The sequence below is a fragment of the Solanum verrucosum genome, unplaced genomic scaffold (assembly GCF_900185275.1).
Source record: "Solanum verrucosum unplaced genomic scaffold, falcon-dt-bn FXZP01000306.1, whole genome shotgun sequence".
NCBI lineage: Eukaryota > Viridiplantae > Streptophyta > Magnoliopsida > Solanales > Solanaceae > Solanum > Solanum verrucosum.
The window spans coordinates 2,868,007-2,880,941 of NW_026020398.1; the positions used below are offsets into that span (position 1 = coordinate 2,868,007).

Here is a 12,935-nt window from a genome sequence, read left to right on the forward strand (position 1 = left end):
TTGCAAAATTACCCAAAAAGAAATTTCATAACATTTCTAAATTATCCTCCATGTGTCAATCATAATATCATATTATATTTAAAATCAAATCAAACGAGATCTCTTTAAATCAATAATTTTTTACGTCGTAGTAGCACAAAGAATTAACAATTAAGATTTCCTGTAAAAAATTGTATCTTAGTCCAACGTTAATATTCCCTCTTTCATTTTTTAGAAAAAACTATTCGTTTTAGCTACACATTATAAATTGGAAACAAAGAACAAAAAAAAAAAAAATCACAAAAATATATCGTTCCTAGCTTTCTGCTGCCATGGCTTCAGAGATCAACGAGGTAATCGTCGATCTCCATCCCGTTTTCCGACTATACAAAAATGGCCGCGTAGAACGTTTCAACGAAAATTTTAACATGTTCTGTGTTCCTCCATCGATGGAAGATCCAGCCACCGGGGTCTCCTCTAAAGACATTACCATCTCATCTCACGTTTCTGCTAGACTCTACCTTCCAAAAAATACTAATGTTACTTGTAACGAAAAACTTCCTGTATTAGTATTTTATCATGGTGGCGGACTTGTACTTGGATCTGCTTTTTTCAACGAGGTGCATTATTTTCTGAATGACTTGGTTTCCAAATCTAATGCAATTTGTGTCTCAGTAGAGTATAGATTAGCCCCAGAGAATGATTTGTCAATATTGTACGAAGATTGTTGGACCGTACTTCAATGGGTGGCTAGTCATCACAGTGAGAATAACAATGGATCCAGTAATACTACTCCCTCCGTCCCTTTTTAGTTGTCCACTTTAGAAATGACACACAGATTAAGGCAACAATGATTAGCACAGTGAAGTTACAATTTTACCCTTATGACAACTTTTCACTTCAAAATTACAACCACTTATTTGAATTCAAGTGAAATAAATTGGAGGGAAACAACATACACTTTTACAATTTTCAAGAAGTGTAAATAAGGGTATAATAGAAAAAAATTTGTTGTCCTTTCTTGATTTGTCAAAATGGACAACTAAATAGGGACAACTAAAAAAGGAAATATGGACAAGTAAATAGGGACGGAGGGAGTAGTAAAGACTCATGGTTAACTAGCTATGCTGATTTTAACAGGGTGTTCATTGGTGGAGAAAGCGCTGGAGGTAACTCTGTTTCAATTTACATGTCTTATTTTTTAGTTTGTTATAGAAATAATGTTATATTTTTTTTATAGTTAGTAACTTTTGATTAATTATTTTTTTTTAAAAAAAAAACTGAAATTTTATATCTATCATTGCCACTGAGAAACAATTACAATTTGAGAAGGAGGTTTAGACCTTGCCTTCTTGAAGATTACAGTAGCAATGGGCAAAAAAAAGTTGCACAAAGGTGACAACTAGCAAAAGACTTCTCAAGGAGGGTCATAGTAAATCAGGGAAGGCTTCTTTTTTTTAATCCTAAAGGATGGAAATTGCCATTTATCTAAATTGAGGAGTCCCTTAACATGTGATGGCAGACCGGATGTGTCGGTAATAACTATGGTAGTGTTGGTTAGATGACTATAAGAAGCAAGTTTGTCAGCCACTCTGTTGGCTTCCCTATAGCAGTGATTGATCTGAATATTGTGTCTGAGGATCAACTCTCTGATTTCTTCCACCGTTTCTCTCATCCTCCAAGGAGTAGACCATAAATTGAGAATGCTATTTAGGAGGAGGAGGGAATCAGTTTCAACTGTAGTAAAGATGTGTCCATTGGCAATACACCACTTCAGGCCAAAGAGGAAGGCTTTTGCTTCAGCAGTATTGCTGGTTCCATTTCCCAGGGGAAGAATAAAGGCCATAATGCAATTTCCATTTGAGTCTCGCACCACTCCACCTCCTCCACTAGATTCTCCAATACAAGAGCCATCCGTATTCAACTTCATGGAGTGATGCGAGGGTCTCGACCATTTAACCGTGGTGTGGATAGTGTCTTCAAGTTGTATTTCCATGAGCTTAAGTAGGCTTTCCCAATTCTCCGGAAGGTTAATGTTGGAGAAAACCTTTTTGGTTAAGTGACAGATGTTGAAGACGATCAGAGAAATAGATCTTTTGGTGGATGGTCTCTCTTCCTCATATCTAGAGTTGCACCTTGATCTCCATAATTCCCAGATAATGATTGGAGGGATGATACTTAAAACATATTCAGTGACTGGATTTTTGGATGTGAAATTCCAGCATCTTTGGAGCAATTCTCTGAGATTTGTGTGCCTGGTGATAATGCCCATTCTGCCAATTATGGAGCTCCAGATTCGTTGTGCGTAGTCTCCTTTGCAAAATAGGTGTTCTGAGAATTCAAGTCTCGGGTTCATACCTGTAGCAACACAACAAACACATTTAGAAACAGTGGTTATTTTAAACTTATCGACAATCTTATCATCAGTAGGCATTCTATTATGAATTGCCCTCCATGTAACACAAGACATTTTATATGGTATATGTTTGTGCCATATTTTTGCATCAATACGAGCAAAAGGTCTCCTCTTTCTCAAAAGCTTCCAGGCTGAAGATACTGAAAACTTCCCAGATTCAGCAGCAGTCCAGAGAGGAATATCGTCAAGATTATTTGCCAAGTTGATGTTAAAATTGGTAATGATTTGTTTGATGTGATCCGGGGGTTGAGGGTTTAGGGCATTCCAGTTCCAGTGACCCTGTTGAAAGACATCCTTAATAGTAATATGTTGGTAAATAAGGGTGTTCTCCAAGAGTTCGTATAACGGACCAAGTTCATTCCATTTATCGAACCAGAAACTAGAATTCCCCCTGTTAGTTTTCCAAAAAATTTCTTGTTCCACCTCTTCTCTAATTTTCAGCATTGCCTGCCAACTATGAGACTGCCCTGGTTTCCACTGGACAAGGTAGGGTGATCAACACTACAATATTTGGCCTTCAAGAAATTAGTCCAAAGAGATTCAGTAGTTCTGAATCTCCACCATTGTTTAGCCGTGAAAGCCTTGCAAGTGTCTTCGAGTTTTCTAAAATTTGATCCCCCCTCATTGTACGAGTAGCTAAGATTTTCCCAAGAAACCCAGTGATATTTCTTATCTTCCTCATTACCTGACCAGTAGAACCGAGTAAGGTACCTCTCAATCACCTCAAGGGTGCCTTTAGGGGGATGGACTGCTGCCAAAGAATGAACATTTAGGGCAAGCAGGACATGCCTAACGAGAGTCGTTCTTCCTCCTGTAGACAACAATTTAAGATGCCACCCTTTAATTCTATTGGTAATTTTACAGATCAGATCAGTGAAGATTTCGAGGAGTTTCCTCCCATTATATATGGGACATCCCAGATATTTAATAGGAAGATGCTCGTATCTCATACGTAGAATTTTTCCAACCCTTTTGATAGAGATAAGAGGGGTGGTAGGAGCCATGGTGTAGGAGCATTTGTTGTTGTTGATTAATTGTCCAGAGACTCGTTCATAGCTTTCTAGAGTTTTAAGGATAGCTTGAACAGTGGCTTTTCTTCCGCTACTGAAAACGATAGTGTCATCTGCAAAAGAGAGATGGTTAATTTAAGGACCATATGGATGCATAGAAAACCCTCTAAAAGCAGGGACTCTATATAGAGAATTAAGCATCTTGGAAAGTAATTCTGTCGAGAGAACAAAGAGACTAGGGGAGAGGGGGTCTCCCTGTCTAAGACCCCGCCCAGATTTAAAGAAACCTTGGCTACTTCCATTCACAAGAACAGAATACCAATTATTGGAGATGAACCTGTAAATAAGATCAATCCAACTTTCAGCAAAACCAAACCTCCTCAAAATAAAGCACAAAAAAGACCAAGAGACTCTATCGTAGGCCTTAGACATGTCTAGTTTAATAACTACATTCCCCCCAAAATTAGAATTGCCGATATCATTGACAATTTCTTGGGCAAAGAGGATATTTTCAGTAATAGCTCTCCCTTTAACAAAACCACTTTGGTTGGGGCTAATTATATTAGGAAGAATTTTGGAAAGCCTTTTATTGATCAATTTAGCAATGATCTTGCACGAAGTATTACAAAGACTGATAGGCCTAATCTCAGAAAAATCTTGAGGAGAATTAACTTTAGGAAGCATCACTATACAAGTGAGGGAGAAAATTTTTGGAAGGATAGCACCTTGAAAGAATGAAATGATTGCTGCATAGAGGTCCGCTGCTATGATTTGCCAGGTTGATTGGTAGAATTTTCCATTTAGTCCGTCAGGCCCAGGGGCGCTGTCAGGATCAATTGAAAAAATAATGTCTTTGATCTCTTGGAGGGTTGACAAGCCATTAAGGTTGTTGTTGTCTTCAATGGTGACAACCCTTTTTACGAGATTAAAAATATTACTATATTCCTCAGTGGGCTCAGCTTTGAATAGATTGGTGAAAAAATTGACTGCAGCATCAGCAACTTGAGTAGTTCCCTCTACCCAATTACCATCGTGATCTTTGATTTTGTGTATGGAGAGTTTTTTTCTTTTATCCTTGATTACCCTGTGGAAGAAAGCAGAGTTAGTATCACCATCTTCAAGCCATTTAATCCTAGCCTTTTGGCTTAGGACTTTTTCTTGAATTTTCAAGAATCTAGTGAATTCAACCTTAGCCTTAGAAAGGTTTATCCTGTTCTCCGGAGTATTATTGTTGATGGATTTCTCTTCCAGGTCTTTAATAATATTTTCTAGTTTCTTAGGTTCTTCATGAAAGTCTCCATAAGCTATTCTAGACCATGCACTAAGAGCTTTGATAGTGGCCTTGAGTTTTTTATGAAGGACTTGAAGGGCGTTTCCTTCTTGATCTTGAGACCAAGCTTCCTGTACAACACCAAGAAAGTCATCATTTTCAGTCCAAAAATTGAGGAATCTGAAATATTTAATAAAGTTAACATTTACAGGACTACAATTCATTAAGAGGGGGGCATGGTCAGAGAAAGTTCTAGAGAGATGAGTAACCGTGGTCCCATTAAAAACATCAAACCAGTGGCTGTTATAAGCAAATCTGTCAAGCCTTTTCCAGATTGTATTGGGCGGGTCTCTATTGTCACTCCAAGTGAACTTTGACCCAAGATATCCAGCATCCTGCAAATCACAATCTTCCAAACAAGATATAAAATCAAGACTCTCTTCAATTCTGTAGGGCAGACCTCCTATTTTTTCTTCTGGTCCTGTGATAACATTAAAATCTCCTACAACCCCCAGGGGCCAGAGATTCTATTAGAGATGTCCCTAAGCTCATTCCAGAGAGGAATTATGTGGAGCTCCTCACATTTAGCATAGATAACCGATATGTGAAAGTTAACAGGCTCGTGTTGATGCGAAATATGGATAAGCACATGTTGTTCTCGATCTTCAATAATGTCAATAATGTAATCTTTAGACCAAAAAATCCAAATCTTGTTGGAGCAGTTATGAAAACAGAAAGTGTACCCTAATCTCCTTTTGAATTTGTCAATTTTCCTCGAGTCCATCTTTGGTTCTTGTAGGAACATGTACAGAAATTTATGTTGACGTTTGAGCTTCTTAAGTCTCTCGAGAGAACCTTGGGATCCTATTCCCCTAATATTCCATGATATAGTATTAATCATGGGAAACAGTGGGGGGAAGGGATAATTTATTTTGATGGTCTATTCTCCCTCTAAGAGAGAGGTTGTTGTAGTATTCTACCTTGTGGTGCACCTGGTTAGATTGATCAACAACTACACAAGTTAGAGAAGGTATGTCACCTCTGATAGCTTCATCATAAGAGAGGGCTGTTGAGTATTCTTCCTCTACATTGATCATGTACAGATCTTCTTCGCAATCTTTGAAAGTCGAGTCTTCATGACTCTCATTGTGGGTTGGAGTAATGAATTCGCCTTGAGGACCCTTGTTCCTAGATCTAGGGTCATCCGGCAAGCTTAACTTTTCTTTTTCTTTCGCCTTCCTCCCTGTAATATTTTCTAGTGGATTTTGATTTAGTCCAAAAAAGGGAGCAGTTGAGGAGTTGAGTTGGTGGATCTCCACTGAAACAGAATCCTTGTTATCGAAGACTATATCTGGGGGGATCTGCACAATGGATGAAAATTTCTTTTTCTTGTTGAGATTCTTTGTTTTTTCAGAGTTTACCACCTCAACAAGTTGACTGGTAATCTGATCATCTAACTTAACTTCCAAATACGCAGTTTCCTTATTGTGTTTCACCTTCATAGTGTTGTTTTTGATGATTTGAAGGTGATGTGCTTTCCTTTCTTTTCTTTCAGCTTTTTTTTCCTTTCTTTTGGTAGGGGTTCTCAAAGTGTTGCTCTTGGAAAAATTCATTTCTGCTGGTATCGTTTCGTTGTGAGTAGTAACTTCCATATCCTCCGTTCCTTTATTGGTGGGTTCGGAAAGACATAGGTTTACTATTTCACTGCTGATACTGGAAACCCGCATCTTGCTAATTTCTGAGCTGCTACTTGTTCCTCTGTCTTGATTTGTTTGAGATATCTTTCCATTTGAGTTGCTCTTGTTGATGTATTTTCCTTTCCTGTTGGTCACTGTTTGCCATTCTTGTTCCTCATTGATTTCGTCTGGACTCTCCTTTGAGTTTTGAGTTGTTCTATCCATCAAATTAGTGGTATCTGTTGTAACTTCCACATTGGTGGTAGCTTGCATTGTTTTTTGCTCACTGAGTGTATTCTCCGCCTCATTGGTTTGTAAATTAGGATGAAGCTTTCTGCAATTTTCATCTCTATGACCTTGCATTTTACAGTGCGAGCATGAAACGACCCCAAAAATGTCCGAAAATGTGCTTCGGAAACACCTATAATTGTAATTTCCATATATCTCAAAATCCGTTTCGTTTTTCGAAAATCTGACTTCATATTCTTGTTTAGGGGGTCAAATTGAGTGAGAAATGGGTCTAACCCAAATTTTAGAGCAACCGTATCAAAATCCGAAATTTTCAAGTGAAGCCTTTTCGAGGGTCTACTTTGGAGGGTCATATCTCCTAGCACACAAATTATTTGGTGGCCAATAATATATCCATGGAAAACCCTTTGAGTTAGCTATCTAACGCACTTCGTTTCACCTCATTCGGAGTTCGGACGAAGAAGTTATGCCCATTTTCGTAAAGTCTGTCCGGCAGGGAATGCAATTTCCAGTAGCCTTTCTTACTGTTCACCCGCCCCTTTTTTTTTTTCTAAGTGTTGGACGAAATTTTCTTCCAAAGGGCATATGTTATTTCCTATATAGCATTAGTTCAAATTTCATCTCTAAAACATTTCCAAAACACCTCTCCCATACTTAGACACATTTTCTCTCAAGTTCTCTCAAGAACCCTAATCCAAAACCTTCCTCAAGATTGAAGGGACTCTTGTCCCAAGTTGCAAGCTTCCATTGAAGACACTCTCAAGACCTTCATAAGAACTCAAGGTATGTGATGTTGAACTCATGAGTCCTTCCACCCATAGTGCCTAGACTCTATTCTACTCACTAATTCATGGTTTAAGTTAAGATTCATATATTAGTCTTGTTCTTTGTAATAATTTCCTACACATTGAATTTTAAACATGAAAAGTGATTGTTTTGAGCATGTTGTGACCCTAGAACTTGAACCTAAATTTGGAATGGATGTGGAGATTTTCATGTGGTATTGTGGGTGTTAAAAAGGTGTTGTTGTAGGTTGTTCATTGGTTTGGCTGCATAATTACTACCCTATTTCCCATGCTCTTTGATTCCATTACATGCCTTCAAGGTGTTTGACAAAATGTCCAACTATGGAGAATTGATAAATTGATGCTTTAAAGCTTGAGTTATGAGAAGTATGGAACTCCAAAGATGTGTTGATGACAAACTAAGCTTGTGTATATGTTCATTTCATACGTGAGATTGCATTAGAGCCTAATGAGAATTTCCTATATAAAGTGTTGCATGACCATGCCCGGTCCGGGGGAAAAGAACCGGACAACCATGTGAGAGGTTTATATCTCACCACCTAGGATGCTTGGGGTGTGACCAACATCAACCATGTGAGAGGTTTATATCTCACCACCTAGGATGCTTGGGGTGTGACCAACATCAACCATGTGAGGGGTTTATACCTTGCCACCAGGGTGTCCGGGTGTGAACGGCATCCCCCATCCTAAGTTGGGGTTATAAATTGGTTGGATCATGTATACACATATGATATCTACTATTAGTATAGAGTTACTTAAACATGTTTTGACTTCACTTTGATCATGTATCCTCATATTGTTATTCATAATGCCTATGAAACTATTTCTTGTATTTCGATTGTGTCCTTGTCTATTGTTGTGTTGCACCCCGCATACTTAGTACATTCCAAGTACTAACGCATATTTTGCCTACATGATGTCACCATGTAGGGACCGGAGTTACTCTTGATCCTTCTCTTCATTCACGTGGCTAGTACGGTGCTTATCCGAGTTGTTGGTGAGTCCTCAATGATTCGAGGGCTATGTGATGTTTTCTACTCCTATGTTTTGAGACTTTAGCTTGCAATTGTATTTTGACTATGAGGGGAGCCGGTAGAATGTCATGGCCCCGTCCTATCTATGTATGTAGAGGTGTGCGTTGGACGAGTATTTTGTAAATGAGCTTGACTCTTGTTCTATGATGTCATTTTGAAATGGTTTGCCCTTAGTCCCTATTTCCCGTTAATTAATGTTGAATGTACTTCCGCGACCGATGAAGTGTGATGACAAGTTTGAGAGACTTGTTTGGGGTTCCTTCGGGTTCCTCATTCGCCATGTCACGTCTAGGCCCTAGGCTTGGGTCGTGACAGAGCAGAATGCTGGGATGGTTTCATACTCAGTTCTTTGGTTGATCATCTCAGTCAGTCCATCCCTGTTAGTAATTTCCAAGATCACTTCGTCGATAAAAGGTTTGGTCAGATCTATTTCCACCCTTACCTTCGCAATGGTGGGTCTAGTTTTGGTTAGGGTGGCTTTATCAAGCAGTAAAGGGGTCCCAATCGGTTCAAGGATTCGACAAATGGCATCCCACTCAAAGAGGTGCCATTTCAAGTCGGGCAGATTCACCCACACTGGTGCCAGAGAGTGGTCGGAATTCGGTTTGAAGGTTGTCGACCATTTCATAATTTTCATAATATCTAGGCCTCCCAAGTGTATAAAATTTCTAGAAAGCACATTGAGGTGGTCCTCGATGTTGTCAAAATCTAGGAATACATGATGCATATCATAGGCTCTAATCTTAATATTTCCTTTACCCGGAATGATTTTAGTAAATTCTCTCCGGATGATATCAATAGAAGGACGGATTTGAGAGAATTTACCTATAATGGCCCATTTGCACGTTTGAGCCAGCATCTCATTTTCCTCTTTAGAGAAGGATACCACAGGTTTTCCATTTTGGATTTCATGAGGTTTGGGTTGTAGTCTGATCCTTGAGTTTCTGGAACTACGATTGGTTGCAAGGTTGGCATATGTAGGTTTTGGATTTTCCATTGCTTTGCTCACCGGAACGACACCAGGAAGAATTTGGTTTGGAGGAACAAAGTTTTGTGGATTTTGACAGAAGTTTTTGTTCCAAACCTTAGAGGGAAGTGGGGGAAACTGATCTAGTTTGGAGGAGATCTCTTTAGTTTGAGGAGCGGTTAGTCTACGACGGTCACCGAGGACTGAGAGGTCCACGGTGGTGGACATACGTCCGACGGTCGAAAGTCACCTGGGTTGCAATGGTATAAACAACGGCTAATTTGTTTAGAGAGAGAAAAGTAAGAGAGAAGTCAGAGCTTTTTTTTTCGTTTTTTTTTTCCAACTTTTGATTAATTATAACATCTCATCTGTCATGTTTAAGATTATTGTATTCAAATGACATTATAGTAGATTGTCTTCATTTTTAAATTAGGTCACAAAATTCAAAATTATTTCTTTTAACTAACTTGAAGTCCATTCCCAATCAATTTTAGACTCGTAATATATATATAAAGAAGAAGAGAATTTGAGATTTGAACTTGACACCTCAAGGTGAATTTTGAATCCCTCTTGAACGGCTAAGCAACCTCTAATCTTTTGTACAAAAGGTTCAAAATCTATATAAATACATTAAAAAAAATACCTTATATATACAAAGCAATTTTTTTTAACCTCTATAAGTTCATGCCTTTTGTGTTTTTTTAACTTCATTCTAGAAGCTCCCACCTCGCTTATGACTCGAACCCCTTCCACATTTCTTGCTCCGTTGATAACTCGAATTTAAAACCTCAGGGTTGAAGGTGGAAGTTGCTTACCATTTGAGCAACCCTCGCTTATATAATTTTTGTAACAGGTAACATAGCCTATCACATGGCTATGAGAGCTGGCAAAGAAAGTTTAAACGGAGACGTTAAAATAATGGGTTGTATTCTTGCGTGTCCCTTCTTTTTGATGCAAGACGATAGTCTTGATATGGAGAATAATCTGGCTTACCAACTTTGGATCACCATATGTCAAATAGAATATAGATACTCGCCAATTGATAGTCCAATGATTAATCCACTTGCTGAAAAGGCTCCAAGTCTATCGAGCCTAGGCTGCTCGCGGTTATTTATGGTTATAGCTGAGCAAGATGTATTGGTTCCTCGAGAAATTATGATTCGATTTGTTGAAGGTGTGAAGAAAAGTGGATGGAATGGTGAATTGGAGTTTCTTGAGTTGAAGGTGAAGAACATTGCTTCTTTGTAAAGAATCTTCAAGTTGAGAAAGCTAAAGATGTGATAAAGCGTTTTGCTTCTTTCATCCAACATAAGTGATCTTGAGTTTTAATAATGTTACAAGGCTAGATGCGCAATGTATGATGTATTGGTAATTAGGTGCACATCATAAATTTAAAGTATGTACCTTTCGAACCTTGTCCACTATTTTGGATCGAAGAGAATAACTTGTTTCAGAACCTGAGTTAAATAAGTCTTTCTTTTTTTTCTTATGGTTATAATAGGCATTCTAGTAGTTTTATGTTCCAACTTATTCCTAGCTAGCTAGGTTGTAAACCACACAAATATCCTGAGGTGGTTATATAGTTATACCGTAACTAATTATTCAACAAAGTATCAAACACCAAACACTACAAATTCTACCTTCCCTTTTTATAGCATCTCTATATATATACAACAAAAGAAGGTTCATTTCTTCGCAACGTCTCTATAAACAACTCGACCTGCATTGCAGGGAGGGCAAATTAATAACTACGTGCACCATCGTTCGTTGACAAACAGAGCGAAGCCATATTTTTCGTGGAACATTCTCCTCCATAGAATGACGGAAGAGGTAGTCATGAACTCAACCAACACCAACATGAACATTGACAACAATAATAAATCTCCGGTTGACAACAGTATTGTCAAACAGAAGAAAAAACAGGGTGCTTTTGGCTTCCTTAGAGCTGCATCACTCAAGCTTCGTCGTCGTTCCCTTGATCTAAAGCAACAGAAATTTACTCCGGTACGCTAGAAAATTTTCATTATTGTAGACATATAGTCGTATGTACGTACATTCACTTATTTTAAATTCTGAATACGTAATACAGGAACCCGCTCCCCCTGCTGATTCAAAGGGAGAAAATTGGAAAAAACTGGTAGGGTCCATGAGGCCTTTACATCTCCAAGACAACCAATCACCACCGAGTCCTCATGACCCGCAACCACCACCACCGGTGAAATCTACATCACTACCTGTAGAATTCAGTGAACATTTTTCGTCGTTGTACTCTCCAACCCCATCAACGTCCTCCATTGGCACCATGAGTCAATATGCTTCAGCAAATAATCTACAAGATCTCTACGACGACGATGAGGAGGAGGAGGAAGATCCTGATCAGGTATTTGATGCAATTGGAGGAGATGACATGATTGATGCAAAGGCAGAGAATTTCATTGCTCAATTTTACGAACAAATGAGGCTTCAAAAGTGATTCAGGCAATTAATCAAACACATAGAAGGCATGAACGGAACCTAATCAAATTAATTTCCTTCATTTTGTAGTAGTAATACTTAATTTAATTTAAGTACGTTTTTTTTGGCAAAAGGCATAATATTTCAGAATTAACGTAGAAATATCACTGCCTTTTGCTTTAATGTCTCTTAGATATCTACTGTTAATTAGTTCCAAAAGGAGCAGAATTTATTTTTTCTACATCAAGAAACTAGTGAAAGAAAATCCAAAATATTTGAATTATTCTTTCATTATGTTTGTTTTAAATGTGCTAAGGAAAATACGATGGATCACATCGTAATTAAAGAATATGTATCCAAATCTAAGAGAGTTTTTTTGTTAAGATACAATTGTTGCACTCCTATTTTACTAGATACCTCATTTCTACTCTCCTATCCTACTACTCGATGTTTGCACTGACTTAATCGATTCATGACATATGTTTTCTATATATTAAATCGTGTCACCCATCCTTGCAATTCATAACAGCTAATCAAAACTATGTGAAGGATTAAATATGGAAAAAGAACCAAAAATCATAAAAATAACCTTCAGGATCATTACAAACCACTTCTTCTGTTTGGCTTATAAACTGAAACAAATTGAAAGCTAAAAAAATAATAATTGAAGACTAAAATTAGAGTATCTTTGATCCTTCAAATTGATGGCCAGTTTGGTCAACTTGAAGTTCCAAACCAATTATTATGATGACAAAAAAAAAAAAAAAGTTGCAAATCAAAATCATATTCATTGCCAATTTTAGCCCAAGTTGGGTTTTCAATTTTATAAATCTACTGTCAAAGTCAATGTATTAAAGTTACCTATATTTTGAAAAATGATAAATCAATTTCATAGTTTTGCTAATCAAAAAAGGCATGAAAAATCATAACAACAAATGTTGGCAAACCATTAACTAGAGGAATAATGACTTAAAGCTTCTAAGGAAAAAATAATCTCAATTGTTAAACATGATTAAATGACATGCAAACAAATTAGAATTTCAATTTGAAAAAAAAAAATACAAAAAACATCCT

At 37.7% G+C, this 12,935-nt stretch overlaps 2 protein-coding genes across 2 annotated transcripts; both read left to right on the forward strand.

Annotated features, from left to right (window-relative positions):
- The first annotated feature begins 311 nt into the window (after positions 1–311).
- On the forward strand, positions 312–10,655 carry LOC125839578 (hydrolase 3-like). Its single transcript, XM_049518566.1, has 3 exons — positions 312–762; positions 1,074–1,148; positions 10,261–10,655. Exons 1-3 carry the CDS (start codon positions 312–314, stop codon positions 10,653–10,655), a joined length of 921 nt encoding a protein of 306 aa, XP_049374523.1.
- A 416-nt stretch (positions 10,656–11,071) lies between these two features.
- Positions 11,072–11,926, forward strand: LOC125839562 (uncharacterized). The gene is made up of 2 exons (XM_049518551.1): positions 11,072–11,411; positions 11,497–11,926. Exons 1-2 carry the CDS (start codon positions 11,226–11,228, stop codon positions 11,878–11,880), a joined length of 570 nt encoding a protein of 189 aa, XP_049374508.1. The 5' UTR covers positions 11,072–11,225; the 3' UTR covers positions 11,881–11,926.
- Positions 11,927–12,935: the final 1,009 nt, after the last annotated feature.

Excerpts from the sequence above, each read along its gene's own strand:
- LOC125839578 (XM_049518566.1), top strand. The coding sequence starts at position 312 with ATGGCTTCAGAGATCAACGAGGTAATCGTCGATCTCCATCCCGTTTTC. Across the intron at positions 763-1,073 it reads TGAGAATAACAATGGATCCA|GGAGTAGTAAAGACTCATGG; the intron begins GTAATACTACTC and ends ATAGGGACGGAG. Across the intron at positions 1,149-10,260 it reads TGGTGGAGAAAGCGCTGGAG|GTAACATAGCCTATCACATG; the intron begins GTAACTCTGTTT and ends TTTTTGTAACAG.
- LOC125839562 (XM_049518551.1), top strand. The coding sequence starts at position 11,226 with ATGACGGAAGAGGTAGTCATGAACTCAACCAACACCAACATGAACATT. Across the intron at positions 11,412-11,496 it reads AGCAACAGAAATTTACTCCG|GAACCCGCTCCCCCTGCTGA; the intron begins GTACGCTAGAAA and ends TACGTAATACAG.